General features: G+C 54.9%; 9 protein-coding genes across 9 annotated transcripts; 5 read left to right on the top strand and 4 right to left on the bottom strand.

Moving 5' to 3' along the window:
- Nucleotides 1-18: 18 nt before the first annotated feature.
- F5Z01DRAFT_746859 (Rec8 like protein-domain-containing protein) lies at nt 19-2,514 on the bottom strand (the record flags this gene model as incomplete). Its single annotated transcript, XM_046266963.1, has 6 exons — nt 2,136-2,514; nt 2,040-2,076; nt 1,707-1,985; nt 647-1,645; nt 555-618; nt 19-522 (listed from the first exon to the last, which is right to left on the bottom strand). Exons 1-6 carry the CDS (start codon nt 2,152-2,154, stop codon nt 19-21), a joined length of 1,902 nt encoding a protein of 633 aa, XP_046122491.1. The 5' UTR covers nt 2,155-2,514.
- A 675-nt stretch (nt 2,515-3,189) lies between these two features.
- F5Z01DRAFT_670276 (pyridoxal phosphate-dependent transferase) lies at nt 3,190-4,576 on the top strand (the record flags this gene model as incomplete). The annotated part of the gene is made up of 4 exons (XM_046264537.1): nt 3,190-3,327; nt 3,373-3,414; nt 3,464-3,866; nt 3,921-4,576. 4 exons carry the CDS (start codon nt 3,190-3,192, stop codon nt 4,574-4,576), a joined length of 1,239 nt encoding a protein of 412 aa, XP_046122490.1.
- Nucleotides 4,577-4,814: 238 nt separating this feature from the next.
- Nucleotides 4,815-6,231, bottom strand: F5Z01DRAFT_670275 (uncharacterized protein; the record flags this gene model as incomplete). The annotated part of the gene is made up of 4 exons (XM_046264536.1): nt 4,815-5,328; nt 5,394-5,850; nt 5,914-5,976; nt 6,036-6,231. 4 exons carry the CDS (start codon nt 6,229-6,231, stop codon nt 4,815-4,817), a joined length of 1,230 nt encoding a protein of 409 aa, XP_046122489.1.
- A 1,729-nt stretch (nt 6,232-7,960) lies between these two features.
- On the top strand, nt 7,961-10,119 carry F5Z01DRAFT_670274 (uncharacterized protein; the record flags this gene model as incomplete). Its single annotated transcript, XM_046264535.1, has 2 exons — nt 7,961-8,060; nt 8,246-10,119. 2 exons carry the CDS (start codon nt 7,961-7,963, stop codon nt 10,117-10,119), a joined length of 1,974 nt encoding a protein of 657 aa, XP_046122488.1.
- A 43-nt stretch (nt 10,120-10,162) lies between these two features.
- On the bottom strand, nt 10,163-12,498 carry F5Z01DRAFT_202367 (uncharacterized protein). The gene is made up of 2 exons (XM_046258102.1): nt 12,329-12,498; nt 10,163-12,271 (listed from the first exon to the last, which is right to left on the bottom strand). Exons 1-2 carry the CDS (start codon nt 12,397-12,399, stop codon nt 10,207-10,209), a joined length of 2,136 nt encoding a protein of 711 aa, XP_046122487.1. The 5' UTR covers nt 12,400-12,498; the 3' UTR covers nt 10,163-10,206.
- Nucleotides 12,499-12,760: 262 nt separating this feature from the next.
- Nucleotides 12,761-13,911, top strand: F5Z01DRAFT_733162 (uncharacterized protein; the record flags this gene model as incomplete). Its single annotated transcript, XM_046266735.1, has 2 exons — nt 12,761-13,750; nt 13,800-13,911. The coding sequence occupies exons 1-2, from the start codon at nt 12,864-12,866 to the stop codon at nt 13,909-13,911; spliced, it is 999 nt and encodes a 332-aa protein (XP_046122486.1). The 5' UTR covers nt 12,761-12,863.
- A 1,127-nt stretch (nt 13,912-15,038) lies between these two features.
- F5Z01DRAFT_202335 (uncharacterized protein) lies at nt 15,039-17,330 on the top strand. Its single transcript, XM_046258101.1, has 3 exons — nt 15,039-16,007; nt 16,058-16,794; nt 16,850-17,330. The coding sequence occupies exons 1-3, from the start codon at nt 15,377-15,379 to the stop codon at nt 17,066-17,068; spliced, it is 1,587 nt and encodes a 528-aa protein (XP_046122485.1). The 5' UTR covers nt 15,039-15,376; the 3' UTR covers nt 17,069-17,330.
- Nucleotides 17,331-18,487: 1,157 nt separating this feature from the next.
- F5Z01DRAFT_615172 (armadillo-type protein) lies at nt 18,488-21,405 on the top strand (the record flags this gene model as incomplete). Its single annotated transcript, XM_046260853.1, has 5 exons — nt 18,488-18,536; nt 18,657-18,715; nt 18,790-20,786; nt 20,822-21,063; nt 21,113-21,405. 5 exons carry the CDS (start codon nt 18,488-18,490, stop codon nt 21,403-21,405), a joined length of 2,640 nt encoding a protein of 879 aa, XP_046122484.1.
- A 640-nt stretch (nt 21,406-22,045) lies between these two features.
- F5Z01DRAFT_202183 (uncharacterized protein) lies at nt 22,046-25,203 on the bottom strand. Its single transcript, XM_046258100.1, has 8 exons — nt 24,768-25,203; nt 24,629-24,706; nt 24,038-24,551; nt 23,865-23,990; nt 23,416-23,811; nt 23,292-23,359; nt 23,024-23,238; nt 22,046-22,967 (listed from the first exon to the last, which is right to left on the bottom strand). Exons 1-8 carry the CDS (start codon nt 25,022-25,024, stop codon nt 22,147-22,149), a joined length of 2,475 nt encoding a protein of 824 aa, XP_046122483.1. The 5' UTR covers nt 25,025-25,203; the 3' UTR covers nt 22,046-22,146.
- Between the last annotated feature and the right edge of the window lie 438 nt (nt 25,204-25,641).

The following is a 25,641-nucleotide window of genomic DNA, read 5'->3' as shown; positions in this document are numbered from 1 at the left end:
TGATCCCAGATTCACTCATCAACCCATCGCGACACCAACGCGAATAGCGCCAAACGGCTCCATTTCTTCCACACCTTCCTGCTGCAGCACGATCTTCGCCCGCGTGGCCAACGTCAGGATGTTGAGGAACGCCTGGGCCGCCACCTGCTTGGACCCCTGCTTCTGGGAGTTGATGGCGTTTTCGAAATCGAACCATTGGCGACCACGCGAATCGGGCGTGTGCGCGGCGGCCGTGGTCTTGACCCAGTCGAGCACATCGGCATCGACAAACTTGGCCGGCTGAGACTCCCCGTTGAGCTCAATGTCTTCATGGGGGTCGGAGAACGCAGCTGGCAGAGAACCAAAGCCGCCAAAGTCGTCGCTTGGCAGGTGAAGATCAGAGTGGCGCTCAATGGGCGCAATGGCGCTGCCTGTGCGGCTGACGGGACGACTCAGAAGTCCCTTCTGTGCTGAGCCGCGGATGCTCGAGCCTGGGGGCACGGCGGAGCCAGGACGAGACCAGGGCGCCACCATGGAGGAGTGCTGATCGCCCATGGAAGGAGGATGTTCCATACCCTTCTCAATGGCGTCTTGGTTGCGGGGATGCTCTGTCTCAAAGTCATCGTCGTCTTGGGTGTTCTGGCGCACGTTTCGGGGAGACTCCTACTCTCCTGGAAAGGCGTCCTCGTGGCGACGCTTGGACGAGTTTTTGGCAGCACGATGCTCGGCTCTCTCGACGGCCTTTTCTCCGTAGCACAGCGCTTTCAGAGCTCGACCGGAGAACATGTCTGCCAGTGGACCTCGCACGCCGTTTGGCCCGTCGAGTTCAGGATGCAGGGGCGCACCGCAGTCAAACAGGCCGCGGCCCCAGACGAGGTGCTCCGCGTATGCTTTGGACTGTGCCGCGGTCGGTCCGCGACGCAGACGCTTGATTTCTTCTTCTGCACGCTCAGCTTCCATGCGGGCGAGGTAGTCCGTCTGCCAGGACTTGAGGTCGATGCGCGAGATCTGCGTCTCGTCGTCCCACAGAGTAGGCATTTTCTTGGATCTCTTGGCGCGGCGGCGTTTGTTAGGTGCAGCGTTGGATAGACGGTCAAGTTCCGAACTGGGAGGGAGAGCAGAGTTGGGACGCTTGTTCGATTTGGTGGCCGCCGGAAAGCCTTCCGCATCTGATGGGAGAGGCTGCTCTCCCATGATGAGCACATTGGGCTCGCCTCGATCCTTTGTCATCTGAAAGTCTGCGCCGGCATCGAGGAGCTGATGGTGCATGGTATTTGCTTCGTCTTCCCCCATCAGGTGGAGAGGTGGCAGCTCAGCGCGAGTGTTTTCGATGAAGCCAAGAACGTTGCCGTTCTCATCAATCTCGAGTCCAGAGCCGCCAAAGGGATCGAGGTCTTCGTCGATGCGATGCGAGGGCAAGTGTGCACCGTTGAGTGGAGTATCGAAGCCGAGATCAGGTGGAAGGAGATAACTGCCCGAGTGAGATGAAGCAGGCAGCCTGAAGCTCATGTCCTGGCTTCCCAAGGGCGTCACGTTGGACAGCTTCTGAGTATCATCCTGAGTCCCGAAGATCTGGTCTGCATCCCAAAATAATTTCATGTCGAATTGGAGAATGGACGCAACGGGGTCAAAGTTTGGATCGTCGGCCAAGACAATGTTCTGGCGCCTTTTGTCCGTTAATAGGCTGCCTTTGTTCGACAAGAAAAAAGGGGGGCAATTCGACTCACTTTGTTTGACCCGCTTTGGGGTCAAGCTCACTCTGGTTCATTGCTCCGAGATAGGACAACATCTCTGTCTGAGTCCTCTCGCAGTCCGAGAGGACATAGCCGCACTGCTGCGAGAAGACGCGGGACACGCCATAGAGGAGGTTGCCCTGCAGACGCAGAGCAAGGGGCACTCCGGGGTTGATGATTGTCTCGCAGGCTTTGGGGACGTTGACCTCTTGAATGGACTTGCGGTTGACCTTGCTGCTGCGAGAGTTGAACTTGCCCACCGTGGCTACCATCCTGGACGTGGTCAGTGCTGTGGACAAAGCGGTACGCCACAATGGGGGCACGAACCAGATAGTGGACACGCCATAAAGGGGGTTCGTGAGTACTATGCAGGCGCGTCAGTAAAAAGATGGAAACGATTCGAGGCGCGTGAGTGGTTCATACTCTCATGGCTGTAGAACATATTGAAGGCGGAACACAAATGTCGACGCGTGAGAGCTGAACGTAGGAGGTCAAAGAATAGTGGCGAATTGCAGTTGAAGATAATGAAGAGAAGAATAGAAAGCTCTCAGAGGAACTACGTGATCGATCCCTGATTTGGCAGCAATCGATCGAAGCTGAGGATGTGAAGATGTGAAGAGGAAAGGTCGCGTTGGCCCTCGGATCGGGCCTGGTAAGCGCGTCAACGGAGCACAGTGCTAACTACGCGCACAGTTTCAAATTGCAGAAATTCGCGGTACTCTGGATGGTGACTCAGGTCAAGAAGATGGGATCGATGATGGTGAGATGAAGCTGAGATAGGGTGAGCCGTGCCTGAGCTCTTGCTGGCTGGATAAGGTAGATCAAGTCCAAGTGCACGTGCCGTGACGTCGCCATTTCAGCACGCAGAAACTATTCCTCGTACGCAGCGAAATTATGGAGATGAACCTGTGCTTCTATTCCCAACAAGTTGCTACACTAATGAGATAGTGGTTGGTGCCTTTTTGCATGCTCAGGGGCTACAGAGTTTAGCTCCTTTGTTTGGTGAGCATGACTGCGGATCGAACGTTCCCGAGTAAGCATTTGAGCACACCATAGATCACTTGTGCTACTCTGGGCTTAAACGTAATCACTCACACGTTACTGAAACTTCCTATTCTTCAATGAGGCAGTCGTCGTGGGAGATGCGAGCATAAAGCACGTCAAGTTACCTCGAAGCCCGTTAGAATGACATTGTTCAACCCGGGCGTTCAGCCCGGATGCGTTAATATAAAGTACGCTCATGTCAAGCAGGGAAAGATTCTCTCAATACACTGATGTGGGCTTTTCAGTGCTGTGTCAATTATATGCATGAGGCAAACTCAAGGTGAGCAAGTTTCGTTCGATCTACAGCGACCCCGCAGAACTCACCGTTTACCCAGATTACTGGACACTTACTAACATGAAGCATCACTGGCTTTTTTGTTTGTCTCGATTCACGCTTTTCTGATTCTCTTACGCCTTTCGCTTCTCAATGACCATGCTCGATCCTCTGTTGTCCCTACGCGGTGGGACGACAGTCGCAAGCCTGAACCGCCCATGGCGTTTCGCTCCCAAGCAAACATACGATCCCCAAACAAACCCAGAGGGACTCATATCCTTTGGCACGGCCGAGAATGTAAGCGTTGGCAACGTTGACTGCTGAACTGGCTGACAATCATAGCACCTTGTTACCGACGAGCTGGTTGAGTTCGCTCAGAAGAATGTCGATAACTGTCGCTCGCAGAAGCAAGCACAAACACTGACAGGAAAAGGTTCACACCCACAAGACAGATTTCCTGTACCGTGGAGCAACTGCTGGCGGCCCGGACTTCCCCCAAGCTCTGGTAGCCCACCTCAACGAGTATCTGAAGCCCTACAAACCCATCCATGTCCAGGATGTCCAGATCTCCAACTCGGCTTCGGCTATGCATGACGCCCTGGCATGGGCACTGGCCGACAAGGGCAACGCATTCCTCACCAGCAGACCTGTGTACGGACGATTCGATCTCGATTTCTTCAACAAGAGTGGCGTCAAGGTGGAATATGCCGACACAACGGCACAGGACTGCTTTGATGACACCGTGGTCGAGAAGTTTGCGGAGGCTCTCCAGTCTTGTGAAGCGCGAGGGGTGAAAGTCAAGGCGATATTCATTGTCAACCCTAATAACCCGCTTGGTGAGTGAGCACTGTAATGAGATCTGATGAAGACGGCTGCACTGACGAGACAAGGTAAATGCTATCCCAGAGAAACGCTCGTGGAGATTATGAAGTTCTGCAATCAGCATCGCCTTCACCTCTTTAGCGACGAAATCTACGCTTGCTCTGTCTTTGACTCCGGCGAGCCGACGGCAGTACCATTTACTTCTGTCTTGTCCCTCGACACAGACAAATACATCGATCGGTGCTTGCTACACGTCACATGGGGGCTCAGCAAGGATTTTGGCGCAGCTGGCCTGCGCATTGGCGCTCTCATCTCGCGCAGCCCAAGCGTGATCAAAGCCGTGGAATCTGTAGCGCGCTTTCACAACGCTTCTGCCCCGAGTCTCTCCATTGGTGCGGCCATGTTGTCTGACCGGGAATGGTGTCGAGGCTTTGTAAACACTTCTCGGCACAGATTGGCTGCTGCGTACAGACATGTCACCAGAGGTCTTGACGAGATGGGCATTGAGTACTTGCGTGGAACGAATGCTGGGTTCTTTGTGTGGATCAACCTCTCGCCATATCTATCGGAGCAGGAACGATTTCCGGAATTTGCACTGGCGACGAAGCTGCAGAGATGCGGCGTCTTTTTGCATCCCAAGGAGGAGCACTCGCTGGAAACAGGGTGGTTTCGCCTGGTATACGTGCAGGACTCTGAGACGGTGACTGAGGGATTGAAGAGGTGAGTTTGGGAAGTCTGTGTTTCGCAAGTTGACAATTGTGCTCATGAATACAGGATCAGCAAAGCAATTAGAGATCAATAGAGTGAGAAGGGGCGAAAACAAATAGGGGAAGAAAAGGGGCTGCAAGTAAGGAAACGTCTAGACGTCTGGCAGGCAAACTCCCTCATCGAGGATCCTACGATATATTCAGCCTCACTGTGGGTATACTCCGTCTTTCCCTCACCAGCAAGAATTTGTTGATCTATGCTACCCACCTTGGGTCATTGCTACTGGTCCCGTTGGACATTGCGATCGCCTCGTTCCTCTGGGCTTCCTCGTACTTGACATTTACATTCGTAGTCCTCAGTATCCCATTATACGTCATGATTTCTTCCTCTGATCCAGACGGCGAGATATCCCGAATCTCTGTCTGTGTTTTATTCCGAGAGCCGTGAATGTCCTTGAGCATGAAGCCTTTGGTCGCCCCCGATCGATCGCGAGGCTGGTGACTACCACCCATGGATGAGCCGCCGTATGTCACGTTGCCGAGTGAATTTGAGTAGGGAGATTCTTCAGCTTTGGCGCCGCCGCTGCCGAAGGAACGTGGCCAGAGACGACTAAAGAGTGGGCGAAGGGCGGGCATGCAGCAGGCCATGATGGCAGTGTGGCACTCGACTGGGGTCCACACGTAGGCGATGTTGTAATGCTTTGACCTCTCATTGAGGTAGAGGAGACGGTATATATTGACGAGGCGCACAATGGCCACAATGGGAACGCTATTTGTCGTGGTCAGCTCCAATCAAGGCGAGGAGGAATGCCCGGCAAGACAGGAGAAACTTACACAGCGCCGATGACGAAGACGAAGAGCACCGCCCACTTTTGCGCACGAGGCATCCGCAAACCAAGGAAGATCCAGAATGGGAGAGCCAATATGAAAATATCCGTCGTAATGGCAATCGCTGACTGAATAATGTGGAAGCTGTTGTCGATGCAGAACGTGCTTGGATCAGCTCGCAGCTCAGGGTTCCAGTTTGTCTTGATCGGCACGCACTGGAACAGGGCCCCAAAGAAGGCAGCGACGGCATGGCATATGTTGACGATCATGAGAGTCCAGATGGCCTTGAACATGGTATTGTGGTGCCCGCCCAGACGTAGAAGGAAGACGAGAACCGAGGCCTTGACGAGGGCGAGGACGGGGTTGTAGCAGAGCTGCTCGAAAAAGTTCCACCACAGGCCGGGACTTGGATCGAAGTCGGGCACCTCTGCATCTGGCCAGCCGTAGTAGTTGAGCTTGAAGACTGAAAACAGTTTGTCAGCTATGTCGGGTGTGGTGAGATTGGATGATGGCCACGGCCACTTACACATGTATAGTGTTGTCGACACCAAAATGCCCGAGACAAGTGCCAATCCGCAAAGATAGTCATCTGCGGCATTATGTTAGTATTTTGAACTTCCACGTACATGAATGCACAGCAAAGCTTACCAATGCCGACTGTCCGAGTGGTGACCCTCGTGTACACGCGCAGACCGAATATGACTGTCGCGAGTGCTGGAAGGGCAAACATGATGGCCACGGCGGTCATTTGCAGAGGCGGCGTGGGGATCTTCGTGACATCGGGATAGGGACCAGGCTCAATGTCATCGGCTGCTCGTGATGAGAGCATCGTCGAGGCGTCCATGGCAGCCCTCGCTCGTGATTTCGAGGACTGGGCCTTCCACAAAGGCGCCAGGCACAGAGGAGTTCAGAATCAGATCACAAATGTGTCAGAGACCCAAAAGACGGGAAGAACACTGGAGGAGACTGGAAATGGAGATGTGAACTTTTGATTAAGACAGGACACGGTCCAAACGAGCACCGGCCTGATGACAAGCGGGCCTAGGAGGAACCCCTGCGAGCTTCGTACGAAACCAGAAAAGAACGAGACGGATGACAAGGCAGTTTCTTCAGCGGAAAATATGAAGGTCGTCCCGTCCCAGACTCTCAGTTCTGGTCCCTGGAAGCCGGGCTCGGACGTCCCCCGACTCCTGTGCAACTTAACCTTTTTCCCACCATGCCTATCAAGTACTTGTAAACTGTAGATCCCCGACATTGAGTTCAGCTCACGAGATTGAGTGGAAGTATCCGTATGCGAGAATAGCGCCAGCATAGCAAGATGTTATGCTGGGCCGATCAATCCTAATTTGGTACAATGTGCTGTGTCATGCCGTCTCTTCACCTTTTCTACCCAGGGAATATGGAATATCCGCATCCCCACGAGAACATCGCAGATAATACGAAGCTAATTTCTTCAGCGGAAGCTTATTCCAACTCTCTTGGACCCGGGAGTATCCTCCAGGCTCCAAGTCCAGCGCACCGTCGATCACTGCCGAGTGCATCGTCAGCGACATGTGCCGCACATTTAGCTTATGTTCTAATGTTAATTTATGCTTGCCGATCACTTACCCCGGTCCTCGGGCCTCGACAAATTGTACGCAGGTTTTAGCCCATTATTTTAAATATTTCCCTGCTCACAGGTGACGGAATGCGCAACTTGAGCGTCTCGCGCGCGGACAGTCCGCTCTTGTCCCGGCAATTCCCACACCCAGTCCCCCGGTTCACGATCCTTCGCGACAGGGCTGTGCTTTTTGCGTGTACTGGTCATCTTCCGCGGATTCTGTAAGATGAAACGCTAAAAGGGACATCTTCCTTAGCAGCTGCTGATGATGATACCTTCTTCAAATGTCCCGCGAAGCCGCTTCGTTGAGGCGATGAGCTGGAGGGTATGATGAACTGGCGGTCAATTCACCAACGTTTTGACTAGTAGATCAACACGAAAAGTTGTCGAGCGTGAAACTTGGAAGCGCGCGCGCCAACCACGGCTGTTGAATTAAGCTTTCAAGGTACCTCGTTCCCGTCAATAGTCTTAGCAATACCCGTGACAGGCGAAAGCTGCCGACATACGGACTCCACGAAGAAGAAACACTTGCCGGATCATGCCTGCTGAGGCCCGAACCTATTGGAAGTTTGGAACAAGGGACCTGCCGGGGCAAGATGATTTGTTGACCCGGGCAAATCTCCCACATGCAGCCTGCGTGCGTCCCGACTCCTGAGTCCTGACTCAAGTCGCTCGAACTCACGAAAACAGACAAGATTGGCATAAAAGAGGCCCCTCGGGAAAGGATGGAGAATCGCTCGCGCATGGCACCATTTTCGGGGGATGGCTTCGAGGATCGGGCAATGACCTTTGGGGCACAGTTCCGACCTGCCTGGCTGTAGCTGCTATTACCGCACCGACGCGGGATATCAGCCCAGTCCCCTTGTTCTGTGATGGAGAGCACTGCTCGTCGCAAGACGGATTGTACTTTGTTTTCTTTGCGACCGACAGCCTGGTGATACGCTGGAAACATTCTTCCTCTGTGTCCCTCAAAATGCCTGCCCAGCGAACGAGATGGACGCTCGTGGCGACTCTGTCGCTCCTTGCTTCTACTTCCTGCGCCCAGACCATTGTTGTCGACGGCAAAACTGTTTGTGAGTCCAGCCACATTTTTCCCACGTTTTGTCTCAGTTGGCCACCGCTTGTTTCCCACGTCGGGACTCTCCCTGTTTGCTTGTTGTACCCCTATGAACCATGAGCCTCTCCAAACCAGACTTGCATCCGTCAACTTGAATGTACCCACGCAACATAGCGAACAAACACTGACTTGCCATCTCAGCCGCCGACTATGATACCGTTGCGCCTGCTGTGGACAGCATCTCATCAAACGCTCGCCTACTGCCCGGCTTTGAGAACCTGCAGTTGACCGACAATGTGCTCGCCAACTTGACCAACCTGCAACTGAGCAACATTTCTCTCTTCCATTTCGATGACAACAAGAACCTTGACTCTACCCCCAAATGTAAGAGTCTGCCCGGGGATCTGCTATATCCTGGGAAGATTGAGTGGAAGGTCTTTGACCTCCTCACTGGCGGTGCCCTGATCAAGACGGTTCCTCTCGGGGCTGCTTGCTACGACGGGGAGCACTACGATGCCGCCGTGTGCGACTACCTCCTCGCCAACTGGAGCATCACGGAGACGCACGTCAACGACCCCTCGTCACTCATGTCGCCTCTCTTTGCTGGCGCTACCTGTCAGCCCCAGAATGGCGCGCTTGGCGAGGAGTGTACTCTTGGCGGGTTTCCCGAATACTCGGTTAACGTCACTACCGTGGCCCAGATTCAGCTGGCCGTCAACTTTGCGCGCAGTAGGAACATCCGACTCGTTGTTCGCAACACTGGCCATGATTTCCTCGGCAGGAACACGGGCAAGGGTGCACTCTCCCTGTGGACACACCATCTGAACGACATCGAGGTGATGGATGAGTACGAGTCTGCCGATGGCAGCTACAAGGGACCTGCATTCAAGATGGGCGCTGGCGTTCTTGTGCACGAGATGTACGAGGTTGCCGAGAAGCACGGCTACACTGGCGTTGGCGGCGAGTGCCGCACAGTCGGCGTCACAGGCGGCTACACGCCCGGCGGTGGTCACTCCCCTGTCTCCTCGCTGTATGGCATGGCTGCCGATCAGGTCCTCAGTGTTGACATTGTGACACCCGATGGCCGTTTCATCACCGCCGACGATACGCAGAACACCGATCTCTTCTGGGCTATCCGTGGAGGAGGCGCGGCTACCTGGGGCGTTGTCACCTCCATGACCGTCCGCGTTCACGAGAAGATCGCCGTGGCGGGCATGGCCTGGGACACAACCACTACGGACATGGGCATCGACGACGAGACCTTTTGGAAGGCCATTGAGGCCTACTGGTCGCGTTACCCCGAGTACGCCGAGTACCCTACCTATGGCTACTGCCGAATGTCTGGCCTGCCCGACGGCGGCTACGCCTGGAGGGGCAAGCCCTTTATGATCCCCGGCATGACGCTCAGAGACTTCAAGAAGCTGGTCCAGCCTCTTCTCGACGAGTGGGAGGCCCTCGGTGTTGACCCCAAGCTCGAATTCTTCGAGTACGACAACCTCTACTCTGCCTGGAAGAAACACTTCCCCACCGTGCCCGTCGGTGGTACCACTGCCCGTACCGCCAATCGATTACTGCCCAGGAAGAACTGGGAAGACGCTGAGCTTCTCAACAAGACGATCAAGACCGTACGGAGCATCGTCGAGGACGGCGCGTTCCTGGTGCACTACAACATCAACGGCCCCAAGCCCGAGGGTGTCTCCGACAACGCCGTTAACCCTGCCTGGCGTGACACCATGATGTTCAACATCATCGGCGTTATGTGGGACGCCAACGCGACCGAGGAGGAGATTGCAGCCGCCAACAAGAAGCTCACGGGTGATCTGTCTCAGCGTCTCAAGGACATCAGCCCCGGTGCGGGTGCCTACAACAATGAGGGGGACCTGATGGATCCCGAGTGGCAGGAGTCCTTTTACGGCCAGAACTATGACCGGCTTTTGGAAATCAAGAAGAAGATTGACCCCCGGGATCTCTTCTGGGCGCCCACGGCTGTCGGCAGTGAGGGCTGGGCCATTGTGAACCAGGAGAATGACCCCTTTATCTCACAGGACGGTCGTCTGTGCCGCGTGAGCGCGTAGGGGACTAGAGGTGTGATCAGAAGAATGTGAAATAATCCGCTGTTGAAGATCTTCTTCAAGTGTACATAGCAGGCGCATGAGGGAAGTTCATGGCCTGTCTCGATATCTATAGCTCAAAGTCCAGGCCAACCCCTTCTGTCCCCTGGAAATATTGGTCGAGTAAGGCCTGTTAAGGAAAGTCAATGTCAATCGAACAGACGGGCGGGTCACTTTTACACGTACCCAGTCAATGACCTCGTTTCCATCAATCATTTGCGCCATGGTGCCAGCATAAGGCAGTGACAAGTCGTCTGTTGTGTCAGGCGTCGCGATACTCGCAAAGGAGGAGGAAAGATAGCTTGCGCCACTGCCATGCTCTTTTTCGGCGACCTTTTTCACCATGACGTTGATAGCCTCGGCTGCTATCTGCACATCCGGGGACTGTGAGCCCTGCAACTGCCAGATGCGAGCCGAGCTCTCGAGGGCACGACGTGATCGCTCTGCAAGATCTGACTCGGGGTAAGATGTCTGCGCCCGGTTGCTTAGATACACTGAGACATGCATGCACAAGACCATGGCGGCAAGCAGGTAGTCATGGTTTGGAATCGCGTCAAACATCCATCCGTCCTCATACAGTCTCCCTCCTGGCTGGCAGGCTGCATCAATGTCGGCATGTCGGGCCAGGATGTCCAGAGCAGCCTCGACACATGCCCGACGCGATTTCTCATATGTGGCATCGCTTTGCATGTCATAGGTGATGAACCTTCTCAACAGGACGATGATGCCTTTGAGGTAGAGGATCTCAATCGTGCTCCTCTCGAGTATGACGCCCGACGAGTCCATGAACGACTGACTGACGTTACATCTCTGGTACAGTACAGGCACATTGCTGTAAGCCAGGCGCATCTCCCGTTCAAGTTCAAGGGTAGCCTCGTACGCGGGGACAGAGGGCAACTGCGTATGGGACACAATCTTCTTGAACACAGCCATGATCCCAGACTTGACGATGGTGTACGTCACAGGCGTCCGCTCCTTGAGTGGTCTGGAAGGGGGTAATGCCTCCATGCCTGGACGCAGATCGGAGTGCTCCAGGTTTCGCGGCACGGCAGTATCGCAGAACTGGGCGGGTATCATGCTCGGCAGTCCCATTTGGAATGACAGCAGCGCGTCAATCTGGACAATGTTCAGCCATAGACGTCGGCGCATTTCGCCGGCAAACGGCGAGATGCCAGTCAGACTGCCGGGGTCGCGGTGGCAGCCCATGCGGAAAGCGAGTCGTATTACAGTACCCATTTCAAACCAGAGCCCCATGGAAGGCTTTCCCCCTTGAGTCACGAAGTAGCTCTGCATGTGGAGGATGAAGGCCTCCAGGGCGTGCTCATTTGCAGTCGCATAATTACCCAGAATCAGACACTGCTTCGCAGCTCCTTGCAGAATGCTCGGATCAGGTAAGCCGCCTGCTCGGAATCCTTGCGCGTCAATTCTGAGGCGCAGTGCAGCCATGAAGCTCAGTATTGCAAAGAGTAACGCGATCCACAAGGGCGAGGACGTCCCAGGCGAGTCCCAGAAGGCTTTGTATTCTCCTTGGAACTTTTCAGGATGAATGATCCCGAGGACCATGAACTGCATGCCAAAATACCCGGACACCAGCTTGTCACAGATGGGTTGTGGGGGCAGTGTTGCCAAGATAGCTTCGAGGCTGCCAGGCGCGGATGCTCCGAGGTATAGAGCCGGATCGTCACCGGAGCTGGTGTGCATGTTTCCATTTGATTGTAGACTGGAGCCAGAGTTCTTCACCTGACCAGGTGACAAATGCTCTCGAACCTCTCGGATATCTTCCAGTATAGATTGCCAATGGCTGGGATCGATGTAGCTGACATTACCGTCCTCGGACTGTTGGAGGTGAGGTGTTTCGGGGGTCAGTCTGTTTGCACTTGGGGCAGCGCTCTCTGGCGATTGGATTCTTTCAGAATCATGAGTCTTTGGGGGACGAGCTCCAGGGACTAGGCTCGACAACAGGGTTTCCAGATCATCCAACCTGTCCACCATGTTTCTGGGCTTGCCAGCATTACGCTTCGTTGTCGAGCGAATCGCGTTTGGCGCATAGTGGCAAGAAGCAGCCTTGTCCCGCTTTGAACATGATTCACATGGCAGCGAACGGTCGCACTTTAGTCTGCGCGTTGTCAGCGACTCGCAATCCCGAGTTTTGAGTGTGTACATGTACGCTTACCTCCGCGTTCGACATGGCTCGCACGACACTGGCGGCCTATTCCGCTTCTCGACCTTGCGCAGGGTGTCCATGAGGGGAGTTTTCCGTCAAATATGATGAGCAGCGCTCAGCTTCGTGAATCCTGAAGGTCTCTCGTGCCTCGAACTTGGAAGCGCACAAGATAATTGACAATGCATGGAATCGGAGAGCGAAGAAACACGGCACAGGTGGATGGGCGGAGATATTATCTCCGCCCGCGGATCCTTCACTCGGGCCCCACACCGAATTGCCTAATCGGGCACTCCCTCTCCGGGAGCTACAGCCATGGACTTTATACCTCCGGCTCGTCGTGGACGGGCTTTAGGAGCAGGAGAAGAAACCCAACATATAAAATAACTATGAGTCCCGAGCCTGACCTGATAAATTAGCATCAATCAGATTTGATTCAAAACACATCAACACAGCAATCTAATTGTTCTACCTCTGATATCTCCCTATTCGATACCTGCCTCTCGAGCCTCACACTCTCACTCCCGAGTCCCACTCCAAGCCAACAATGGCTACACTTTCGGCAGTCCGTGGCACAGCCCACGCCATCTACTCAAACCTATTTGTCACTTTGCCCCAACCGAAGAAGAACACTGACCTCTCCGGGAAAATATTCATCGTCACGGGCGCAAACACCGGTTTGGGTTACGAGTCCTGCGTCTGGCTGTCCCGCCTTGGGGCTGAGAAGATCATCATGGCTGTCCGCACTGAATCCAAAGGGCTCCAGGCCAAGGCAAAGCTTCTCGCAGAGACTGGTCGTCTCGACACGTCAATTGAAGTCTGGCACCTCGATATGGATAGCTACGACTCCGTCAAACGTTTCGCCAACCGTGCTCAAGGTCTGGAGCGCCTGGACGGAGTCCTCGCCAACGCCGGTATCATGACGCGCAACTGGAGGCTCAGCGAGGGCATTGAGTCTTCCTTGAATGTCAACGTCGTCAGCACGTTTCTTTTGTACTTCTTGCTGGCACCCAAGATGCGTGCGTCTGGCAAGAGCACTGGGAATTTATGTCGCTTCGTCATCCCAAACAGTGCGTTGCACTTTCTCGCGCCTCTCGCAGAGCTTCAGTCCACGCGAGGTACAATTATGGAACGTCTCAATGACGAGACAAACAGTGTCATGGGTACTCGCTACAACCTGACCAAGTTGCTGGTCATCTATGCTGTGCGCGAGCTGGCAACAATGAGCAATGGCTCGATCATCATCAACACACCCAACCCCAGCTGGTGCAAGTCTGGCCTTGCGCATGAGATGATGGCTGCCGATCCGGGAGCCAAGCATGCCGAGGCGCTCTTGGCGAGGTCTACTGAGGAAGGCAGCCGAGCTCTTGTGCATGGGTTGCTGAGTGGTGAGGACACTAATGGACAGTTTCTCTCCAACTGTCAAGTACACAGGTATGTTTTGAGAATGCTTCTTGTGACATGGAGCTAACAGATTTAACAGCCCATCTTGTCAAGTCACAGGCAGCTGGGGTCAGCAGATTCAGAAGGACTTTTTCCGCGAGCTGGTGGAGAAGCTTGAGACGATACAGACAGGCATCAAGGAAAACATATAGTTGAGAATGAGCGTGTGTGCTGTATTCTTCTGGTGGTGTGCAATTACATTGACGTGCTGTTCTCTTCAGCGCTAGTCGGTTGATACTTGATGCACGTTGCTTCTCGTTGTTACACGCAGCTATGCCAAATTGAGAGGAGATGGCATGAAATAATGTTATTGTGTTTTTCATTGTTGGCATTGACTCCAGCTGCTCATGTGTGGGACTCAAGTCCGAGGTGTTCAATGAACCACAAAGTGAAGCGAAAGTAACACACTACACAGCATCGAGAGGAAGCTCACAGTAGATTCTTGAGGATCAGGGTAGCATGAATGCCATCTTTGTCCAAATCCAAATAAGAAAAGCTACATGGGAAATTCAGGGGCTGCATGTAGGGTAGTTCAATTGGTAGTTTGGACGAAGTGTCCGAAGTCGACGAGAGGCAGCTGATACTTGTAAGTCGATGACTTGAACAAGCTGCCAGTCACAAGACATGACTAATTGAGACCAGCCCCCAATTTGCCAAATTGACAGTACAACGGCTAAGAGAAACCTTTACAAGAAATCAATAGCAAATCATGGCCTTTATTTTCCCCAGTGGACGGTGGCTGGGTTGCTCGTCGCAGGCCTACCCTTGGGCGAAAAGGCGCGCAAGGGACTGGAGCCCGGTGGTTGGGCAGCTGCATAATTGCGTCAACAGTCAAAACTTGGCAGCCTGATGGAACTTGGATGCACGCATTTTCTTCACCATGGCCAGCATACGAACCAGGAGAGAGGATACCCCGCTTGCCTACCGAAGAAGCGACATGACCGGACCATCAAGTGGGCGATGTGCTGAGGCTGGTTGTATGCCATCATCGTCATTGTTCTGCGATCCGCCGACGTGAGGCAGACAAAGACCCCAGACTCCCCTCGAGACGTCTATTTCGAGGCGTTTCTTGTGTCCGTGATTTTGACCATTGTCCCTTGTTATTTCTCAGGTTTCCACCCCCTGTTCCCGCGACTGGTTAAAGAATCGCCTGTGGCCTGTCGCTTGGACGTCGCTGGACGCGCGCTGAGTTCTCTCTCCATCGACAGTAGTCATATCGCCTCAAGCAACGTCTGGAACACTCGCACTCGTCACATGCGAGTACTTGCGAACTGGGAGTCGAGTCGAGTACTACTACGTACTGAGAAAGAGGCAGCAACCCCGGCGCACTGATCACGTTGGGCTGCCCTCAGCTGCCGCCGTCCCCACCTGACATCAGAGCCGACTGGCCCTCGACTTGGTCAGCCCTTGCTGCGCCCAATCTCACCCTCACCGTTATAGATGGGTGCATCGTCGTCCAGCGCCTGCATTCCGTGTTTGACATAGATCCTTTTCGACAGCGACTTGCCCTGCCCTTTACTCAGCACACACGCCGTACCAACACAGCAGCAACAGCATTGCTACCGCACTCAGCTACCCCGCCGTCATCCCACTCGACAGCTGAACACCACCGCCATCATGGCAGGTCGCGGCCCTAGAATGACAGAGTTCGAGGAGCGCGACTACTACTCCGCGCCTGGACGACGGTCCGAGGTCGACTTTGCCGAGTTTGACCGTCGAGACAGGGTCATGACCCGAAGCCCGCCGCCCATGCGCGAACCCCGCACCCCAGCCTTTCTTCGCGATGAGCCTCGCCGTGCAGAGGCAGGTCCAATGGTTCTGCGGCAGCGCGATGTTGAGACCTTTGACAGACATCACCGCAGCCCCAGTCCCGTCCGCGTGAGGGAGCAGAGGCTGGTGCGGAGGCCGAGGAGTGTCAGTCCACCTCGGCATCATCACCACCACGACGTGGACGAGCGCACGAGGTCACGAACAAGATACATTGAGAGAGAGAGAGAACGCGAAAGGCGAAGGAGTCCATCTGTGGAGAGGAAAAGGTCGCCGAGCCCTTTGCCGATCCGGTATGTTGACCGACCTCGAAGCCCTTCCCCTGAGAGGGAAAGACAGCGCATTAGGACGAGGATCGTGGACAGACAGCGCGAGTCGTCGTCGTCTTCGTCATCGTCGGAGGAAGAACAGCCCCCTCAGAGGATTAGGGGACCTACCATAGAGCGTGAGGTCATCACGCACTATCGGGACATTGATCATGGTATGTTCCCGAATGATAGCACGGGGAACCGTATTGACTTAGACTCATAGGCACCATCAAGGCCAAACCTCCCACCCCACCGCCAGCGCCCCGTCCCCGCCAACGTGAGCGCGTCAATGAGCGCGAGACAGACATTGACATATCGCTCTCGAAGAATCGCACCGAAGTGGACATTTATCGTAGCTCTGGTGGGCGTGCTCGCTCTAGGAGCCGCGTGCGCAACGACGATTCCCTTGTGGTGCATTCTGACTCCCGCCGACGTGCCCACTCGGCTGCGCCAGTCTACTCCCCGGGCCTCGATGACGAAGGCCAGGAATACATCTCCAGGATCGATGCTCGGGGCCGCATGGGCGAAGCGTGGCACGGAGCAACTCGCGACTGGGAGATTGTTGATGTGCCCCCCGGCACGGAGCGCGTGCGTATGGATGGCGTTGGCGGTGGCAGCACCGAGACACAGTGGTCCAAGTACAGTGGCGTACGCCGCACCAAGTTCATCCCAGAGAGAGATGCGATGCCAGCTCCAGCACCTGCCCCGCGCGCCCCTTCCAGAGAGCCACGCAAATCGAGCAACAGCCTACAACTGTGGGATCGCGAGCGAGAGATTGAGATTGACATTGACCGTACTGTCGACAGACGGTATGCTGAGCCTCCGCCGCCACCTGCTCCTGCCAAGGACATGTGGACTGAGATCAGTAAGGACCTGGTCGTCAAGGAGGCCATACAGCAGATGGGCTATGAGTTCGAGGAGACGCCCATGTTTTTCTACGTCATGAGCTACCTGAAATACGTAAGTCTGACACACAAGTAACATGCAAGGGTACACGAAGCTAACAAACGTCCAGGACGATGTACTTCAACTGGTCGAGCTGACTGAAGACATTAAGCGATTCCGCAAGGACCGAGTTCGCGAGATTGCGTGGGAGCGCGATTGGAAGGATGACTGGGACAGACGGCATCGTCACCAACACCACCACCACCCCCATCACCACCATCCTTGGGACAATGAAAGAGTGAGGGAAAGGGAAGTCATCTACGACAACCGCAGGTCGAGGCACTACTGAGGACGTCTCGAGGCATCATGATCAACGACATTATGACAGACTACACGTGATCGATTTTGGGATCTTGGATTATATGTGTTCTGATTTGACGAGTTATGATAGCTTTCATAGCGAACGATTCCGTGAAACAACTCAAGACGAGCCTGTCCATGATTCAGGGGCTCACCCTGCCCACGTCGAAGGATCGTCACTGGGAGAGCCACGTCATCGGTTAGCTTACACGGGCCCTGGTTCCACCTTTACGAGTTATACGTAGCATTGATGTCCAAAGTTAGAAATCGCGTGCGCGCGTGCTAGATCCGACGCCCCTGATACAGTTTGGAACACCTACGTATCTCGTCTATCCTTTGTTGGCTCATTCGCGACGTGCGTGCTCGGAGCGCGTTGCTGTGGCGGATGGTGGGGTAGTGGAAATGCAATATTTACTTTCCGCGAAATGAAGCGCCAAACAATAACAACAAGATATGCCGCTTCTGGGCAACTGCACGGTCGCCAGTGAACCATTGAATGCGTATGGTACGGAATCAATAGGTGTCAGCACGGACGCATATGCCCTCCAAGACAAGACCCCTTTTACTCTCCAATGCGTATGCCAGGCACCTGGGACAAAGAAAGTTTGAGTCTATGCCTTCAGCACAATGCGTCATCTGCCCTGAAGCTGAGCAGCAGGGGAAGCGGGGCGTTAAGCGAAGATGATCCGGGCCACGAGGCCTGTGCATGATTGGGTGAGCCGGAGAAATATGGGGAAATTTGGCTGCCTGTACACCCTCCGGAAGCGGTGGTGCTGCAAATAACCAGGCATTCATTAGAGCGTTATCACGTGCATGGCATTCTCCAAGGTCGAGTATCAGTGGATGATGAATGCTCACCGCCAAGATCAGATGTCAGTGATTCCTAAAGTCGATTGAAAATACACTTATCAATTTGTGCGGTTCTTGTTAGCCATAGCAGCTCCTTCGAGGCGGGATCTATTCTGGTCGCTGCCCTTGAGTGGTAACCTTACACCGGGACCCCAGTGGGCTAGGGTGTGCTAGTCAGTCAGTGCACAGGCAAACTTAGACCCCCAGATCCAAACTGCCCGTCTTTTCCTCTCCCCTCGTTGCCCACGAACGCCTCGGTGCGACTTCATTCCATTCACAACCTGATAGACACTTTCCCTGTATTTACGGGCCATAACTCTTCACTTCTCATCCCACCCTCGTTACAGGATCACTGCTCTGTGCCCCCCCAGGTACCTTTCACGAGCCAGCAGCTGCGATTTGGGAACCCCACCTATCCAATCCAGCTCCTCCCTGACCGGTGAACCTTTTTTCCCACTTACCCAACTCTACCAGCAAGTACGTGGACATCGAGTCTCGAGGATTTCGACGACGACGCCTTGCCCGCCGCATGACGAGACGTCCCACGTAAACCGCCATCATGTCGAGCTCCGAGATCAACCAGGTGCTCGCCAACTCGCTGTCTCCGGGTATGTTGACTCCTTCCCGCCACGCGCAGCCCCGTGAGGGCGCAGCCCCTCTGGCCCGGATGCACGACCACAGCGGCTACGATATCATCAGACCTTCCGATGGCTAACCTTTGTGGCTAGACGCGAACTTGCGAAACCCCGCCGAGCAGCAGCTCACACAGGCTGCTGAGAGCAACTTTGTAAGCTCCCCCACCCCCCTGGATCGTCGCCATGCCTTGGGATGTCCCATAACTGACCGCTCTTCCTCCCACAGCCCCTATATCTCGCCACTCTCGTGCAAGAGCTGGCCAACGAAAATGCCGACGCCTCCATTCGAGCCGCTGCCGGTGTTGCCTTGAAGAACGCTTTCACAACCCGCGATTTCGCGCGCCAACAAGATCTGCAAGCAAAGTGGCTACAGCAAACCGATGAGGAAACGAAAAACAAGGTCAAGGAGCTGACCCTGGCGACTCTGGGTTCTAGCAACAGCCAGGTCGGCAACGCCGCTGCCTTGGTCATTTCCTCCATTGCGATTATTGAAATCGCCAAGGGCCAGTGGAACGAGCTGCTACCTGCGTTGGTTAAGAACGTCAGCGAAGGCACCGAACACCAGAAGCAAGCCTCACTGACCACAATTGGCTACATTTGCGAGAGCCCCGAGAACGAGCTGCGCCTCAAACTCGTCCAGCACTCTAACGCCATCCTTACAGCGGTTGTCCAGGGTGCTCGGAAGGAGGAGACCAACAGCGAGGTCCGCTTGGCTGCTATCACTGCGCTTGGCGACTCCCTCGAGTTCGTCGGTAGCAACTTTAAGCATGAGGGAGAGCGCAACTACATTATGCAGGTCATCTGCGAGGCCACCCAGGCCGACGACTCCCGCATTCAGCAGGGTGCCTACGGCTGCCTCAACAGGGTCATGAATCTCTACTATGAGACCATGCGCTTCTACATGGAGAAGGCCTTGTTCGGCCTCACCATCATGGGCATGAAGTCCGAAGACGAAGACGTTGCCAAGTTGGCGGTCGAGTTTTGGAGCACGGTCTGTGAAGAGGAGATCACCATCGAGGACGACAACCTCAACGTGGAAAGCTCGGACCAGATGCGCCCATTCTACAACTTTGCCCGCGTGGCGGCAGGAGAGGTTGTTCCCGTGCTGTTGCAGCTCCTGACCAAGCAGGATGAGGATGCTGCTGACGACGAGTATAACGTGGCGCGCGCCGCCTACCAGTGCCTGCAGCTGTACGCCGGTGCCGTTGGTGCCGCCATTATCACACCCGTCCTCACTTTTGTGGAAGCCAACCTGCGCGAGGAGGATTGGCACCAGAGAGACGCCGCAGTATCCGCCTTCGGTGCCATTATGGAGGGCCCCGATGAGAAGGTCCTGGAGCCCATCGTGAAGCAGGCCCTTCCTGTTCTCATCACCATGATGGACGACTCGTCTCTGCAAGTCCGTGACTCGACCGCCTATACCCTTGGCCGTGTCAGCGAGTCCGTTGCCGAGGCCATCGAGCCCGAAACCCACCTCACCCCGCTCATCGAAGCCTTGTTCAAGGGTCTGCTCAGCAGCCCCAAGATGGCCCCGTCATGCTGCTGGGCCCTGATGAACTTGGCCGAGCGCTTCGCTGGAGACTATGGCGCCGAGTCCAACCCCTTGACACCTCACTTCAACAACGCCGTCGCGACTCTCCTTGATGTCACGGCCCGTCAAGAGACCGAGACTTCAGTTCGCACTGCGGCATACGAGGTTCTCAACACCTTCGTGCAGAACTCTGCTCAGGGAAGCTTGCAGTCCCTTGGCTCCCTCTCCGATGTCGTCATCAAGCGACTGGAGGAAACCATTCCTCTGCAGAGCCAGGTAGTCTCCGTGGAGGACCGCCTCACTCTCGAGGAGATGCAGAACAGCCTGTGCAGCGTGATGCAGGGCATCGTCACCCGCGTGGACAAGGAGATCACCCCACAAGGCGACCGTATCATGCAGATCCTTCTCCAGCTCCTTAGCACAGTCAACGGCAAGTCTAGTGTCCCGGAGGCTGTCTTTGCTACCGTCAGTTCTCTCGCCAACGCCATGGAGGAAGAGTTTGCCAAGTACATGGACCACTTCTCTCCCTTCTTGTACAACGCGCTCGGCAACCAGGAGGAGCCTGCCCTTTGCTCCATGGCCATTGGTCTCGTTAGCGACATTACCAGGTCCGTGGGCGAGCGCAGCCAGCCGTACTGCGACACTTTCATGAACCACCTGCTCAACAACTTGAGGGTAAGCTTTCACCCAAAGTAGCTGAGTCTATTGCCACTAACCATCTGTAGAGCAACGCGTTGTCGAATCAGTTCAAGCCTGCTATTCTGCAGTGCTTTGGTGACATTGCTGGTGCCATCACTGGCCACTTTGAGACGTACCTGTCTGTTGTTGGTGAGGTGCTGCAACACGCATCTACCGTCACCACTTCTCCTGAAGACCCCTACGAGCAGTACGACTATGTGGTTTCCCTGCGTGAGGGTATCATGGACGCATGGGGCGGCATCATCGGTGCCATGAAGACTAGTGGCAAGAGTAAGTTCGACCTCCTACTATGGACGCTCGCATTGCTGACTTGACGTAGCCCCAGTGCTTCAGCCATACGTGCCCAGCATTTTCAACATGCTCAAGGTTGTTTCTGGCGACATGAACCGCAGTGAGGCTTTGATGCGTGCGGCCATGGGCGTCATTGGTGACCTGGCCGAGGCCTACCCCCAGGGCGAGTTCGCCAACGAGTTCCGGGAGGATTGGCTCACGGCCATGATCAAGCAGGTCAAGACCAACGACGGCTTCATGCCGCGCACCATTGAAACTGCCCGATGGGCCCGCGAGCAAGTCAAGCGCCAGGTCGGCGGGACGCAGACCGTCATGTCATAAACAAACAACTTTCAGCATTGCGAGCAACAAAATCTTCCCCACGTCCTTCCCCGAACCCCCCAGCAGCACATTACACCACACCACACCACGACACAGCACGGCACGGCGCGACGAATCATCCCATGATCCCCATGGTGGCACTCCATGTGTATATAGAGCCACTATACCAATTCCATCACACATAATTCACAATACCCCCTTTACTTTTATGAACACCATACACACACACGCAAAGCCCCCATCATTCTTCCCATTTCTCAGCCGCGACGGAATACGATGTCATGTACGCCCCAGCTCCGTTTCTGGAGTGGAAGGGTTAATCAAAAGTCATGTAGAAGGAAAGGACAGGTGGAGCACAAGGGAAAACGACGACCGGGGAGTTTTCACACATGAAGCGCGGGTGGGATCATTGCCCTTTTTGTTTTCTTTCTTTCTGTCGAGTTTATACACACACCTTCAAGTGAACGGGAGTCTATAAGTTCGGATACACACACCATGGACGGCGCAGTGGAGACGGCGGAGAGAGAGCAGGCGGCCATGGAATTTCTGTCATGTTTTCAGGGTTTAGAACTGGGAGGCAAGGCGCATTAGAGTAGATAGGTCAAGTGACCGGTCCATTAATGCGACAAACAAATGTGCTTGTTCAAGAAACCATTCAATACGCTACGCCTCGCTATGTGGCAAGATTTTTCTCCTTTTTTCCCGAGCAGCAGCCTGATAAGATGAATGGGAGTAGTCGTACTATTGTTGAGAATTGACCCATACAGAGAGCGGGTGCTGTGCGTCAGTCCAGTCGGTGGACATGCCCTTGATATAGGACGCCAGCTGCTGGTCAAAGCCATCTGAAACGGGCTCCAGCTGATGATATGCCGTGTGGGCATGCTGTTGTTGATGTTGATGCTCCGGGAAATACGGCACTTCACCCGTGGCAGCAGCTACGGCGGACGCCGTGGCCATGTCGTAGGGAGGCACGTAATCGTGAAAGTGTGTTTGTGGTGCCATTACGAACGGTGACCGCGGCGGCGGCTGCTGCTGCTGCTGCTGCGGACGGACAGGGTGGCCTTGTGTTGGTGATTGTGAAGCCTGTGCGAGCATGTTGAGGCCATTGTGCTGCTGCTGCTGCTGCTGCTGCTGCTGCTCCTGTGGCGACTGGGGTGCGAAGTACGGCTGCAGAACACCCGGGTCGTGCTGCAGCGGAAAGGTACCTGGAGGATAGGTGACCAGCGGTCCCGCGTTGAAGAATGGCGAGTAGCCTGCTGTAGAGCCGGAGAAGGACGAGGCGACGTCTTCTTGCGATGCCTGGAGTTGGGAGGGTTGAGATACCAGGGGGGCTGTGCTCTCGGTGGTCGACATGGCGGCCTCGCTGCCCGGGACGCACGGCTCGGGTTTAATCTCCTTGGCTATGGGATGACCTTCTGCGGCTGACGGGTCTTGAGCAGCGGCGTCGAGGGAGGCTGCCCACTGTTTTGCAAACGGCCAGATGGGCTCGCACTCCTGCAAGATGGACCGAGTGTACGCCAGCATCAAGGGTGCGCGTCCGACGGCTGCGCGGTCCGAGTAGACTGCGGTATGTAGTCAGCGAGAGTAGAACTCAGAAGAGGTAGTGCTTGTGTCATACGCTGATGGTACTTGCATATGTAGGCTATGTGCAGGCCACATAGATACACGCAAAAGCCGGCCATGTGGTGGCCAACCTTCTCGTCGGCTCGACGGCCAGTAAACAGGGCCTCGACCTGACCGTAGAGGTCAAACACATTGTCAAAGAGCTCGTCCACACGCGTTTGACAGTAGACCTGGACAGCCTGCGACTGCGGAGTATAATGGTGGACCACGCTGGATGTGGTGTCAGTCTGATGATGTGAAGCGAGAGGGAGGAGAACGAGTACCTTTGAAGAAACGATCTTCGAATAACGATATTGCAGACGCGGACCATCATGGTCACGCCAATATATGCCTAGTCGTCTGCGTCAGCTGTGCTATACCCCTGGGCAACCGCATCTGTAGACCTACAAGATCCAACCTCTCTGCCTTCATCTGACGGTAGATCTGCGCGTCCCATTTGTGCTGAGGTGGGAGACGTAGTTCCCAGTCCGCCAGCTGGCTTATCATCTTGGCAGTCTCGCCCTCTGACGCCGATGCCAGGGAGTATGTTGTCGCCCTTCGCCTGACCTTGCCCCACCAATGGTAGACTTGGATCTGCGTTGCGAAGAGCGATCGATTGGGATTGTTCACGAGCGACTTGTTACAGCCCGGGACTGTATCCTGAAGCGCGGCGCGAGTTTCGGGAATCTTTCCCGCCAAGAAGGACGCCTCGTCGCCAGGCAGCAGTGCCGTAATGTCGATCTCGCAGAATGATTTGGGCGAATCTTGGCCGGAATGAAGGCTGTCTTGGCTGTGCAGCATCCACTTGTTTGTTGTTAGGACTGAGGGGCGTGCATTGTGTTCAGGGGGTCACATACAAAGGTCCGTCGAGCTGATTCCTTGCGCATAACATCACTTGGCGCGGCGTCGGGAGGTAAACTCAGATGCTCTTCTCGATGAAGACGTAAGCCTGTGGCCTTGTGAATGGCGAGGCCCAAATTGCGCTAGATCATGTGTTAGATGGAGAGCATGTAAGCATGTGGCAACGTACATGGCTGTCGTTTTGTTCGCCATCGCCATGCTGGGCGATGCTCAGGAGGTAGAAAGCCTGGCAATCCTCCAAGCTATTGTGCTTGTACCTCGCATCCGCCATCTTGGCCGCCTTCTCTTTGAAGAACTCCACGGCACCGTCTCCGGTCCCATAGCGCCTGGTCAGTGCCGGACTCAGCCGCGCCGAAACGCTGAGGATGCTGAGTAGGAGAAAAAGATGCTCTGGGCCTCGCTGCTTGCCGATGCTTCGCGGATACTGGTCCTTGTGGGTGAATCCGAGCTGGAAATAATGAGTTGTGAATTTGTGGATGGCATCAACCATGTCCTCCACGGGCGGCAGCAACTGCCAGATGTCGTCTGCGCTGAGCCAAGTGTTTACAGCTTGGTCGTACTCCCAGTTGGACCGGCGTCGCTGGGCGGTATTGCGCTTGTTGCCAGGCTTGGTTGCGCGGTCACGAGGTCGAGGATGGCGCTCGTTCCTGGCGTTGCTATGCTGTCCCTTTGCGAGAAAGATGCTGTTGTTTCGTCTGTCAGTGAGTGCTGCAATGTTGCTTTGGACTGGACGAGGTTCATCCACATCGATCAAGCCTACCATTCTCTGTCATTGTGCATGCAAGATGCACATGGTATCTGCCCCGGAGGACCACACTTCATTCTTGATGCACGACAACTAAAGACATTGATTAGCTCTGAATCTCATCACAACGGGATCGCACGGGAGCAATTCTTACGCTTCACAAGCTCGGGGCGCTCTCTTGTGCTTTGCTTCAGGGGTAGGCAGCCTTGACGAGGCGTGCTCGGCACCCTGTGGCATGTCCAAGTCGAGATCATGGCGAGGCAGTGTGCCGGGGTATCGAGCAAGCGGAATCGAATCGCTGCTGTAGTCGTGGATATCATGAGCGTCGCGCTGAGGGTGTTGAAAATGTTGTTGCTGTTGATGAAGGGGGTTTGCGCTGAGGTTGAGGGCGGCCATCACATGGGGCTCCATGATTTAGACGGCCCTACAAACGTAATATCCACACCACGACCCAGGATACTGGAGTCGAGACATGGAGCATAGCACAGCACCACCACGCACGCACGCACGCGGGCGATGGATCTGATGATCGGAACTGTCGGTCCGACCCAGCCTGGTGCCAGCGATGCGGGTGCTACTTAGTTAGTGGTCTGCCTGCCGGCGGAATGATAGAGTCAGTACACGGGACTCGGAGCCTCAGATTCGTCAACTAGGCGCGGAAGCGTTGGCAGATGATACAGCGGCTTGGTAATGTGGTTTCGCAATTCGGAGGAGGCGACGAGCAATGAGGCCGACCATGAAGCGGGAATGGGAGATGCCTTTCGACATATATGACGACTGCGCAAATGAACGATTAGAAAAAGCGACGTCTGGGAAGGGCAAAGCCGTCCAATCCGAAGCTGATCAGCCACCACCACCACCATTACCACTAACTTACCACTACCGGCCATCCACTGGGGTGGTAGGCTTTGATTAAGCCTTACAGTACCTTATGTAAATCTTGATCTTGGCTTTGTCTCGCCTGACTCACCCTGGCCTATACGTTGCTATGGCGCAGCGAACGTGAATACTCGAGCCTCGAGGGGGTC

The sequence above is a fragment of the Emericellopsis atlantica genome (assembly GCF_019669845.1).
Source record: "Emericellopsis atlantica unplaced genomic scaffold F5Z01scaffold_2, whole genome shotgun sequence".
NCBI classification, from domain to species: Eukaryota; Fungi; Ascomycota; class Sordariomycetes; order Hypocreales; family Bionectriaceae; genus Emericellopsis; species Emericellopsis atlantica.
Note: the sequence above shows the minus strand (reverse complement) of the source record. Positions and strands in the feature narration are given on the sequence as shown.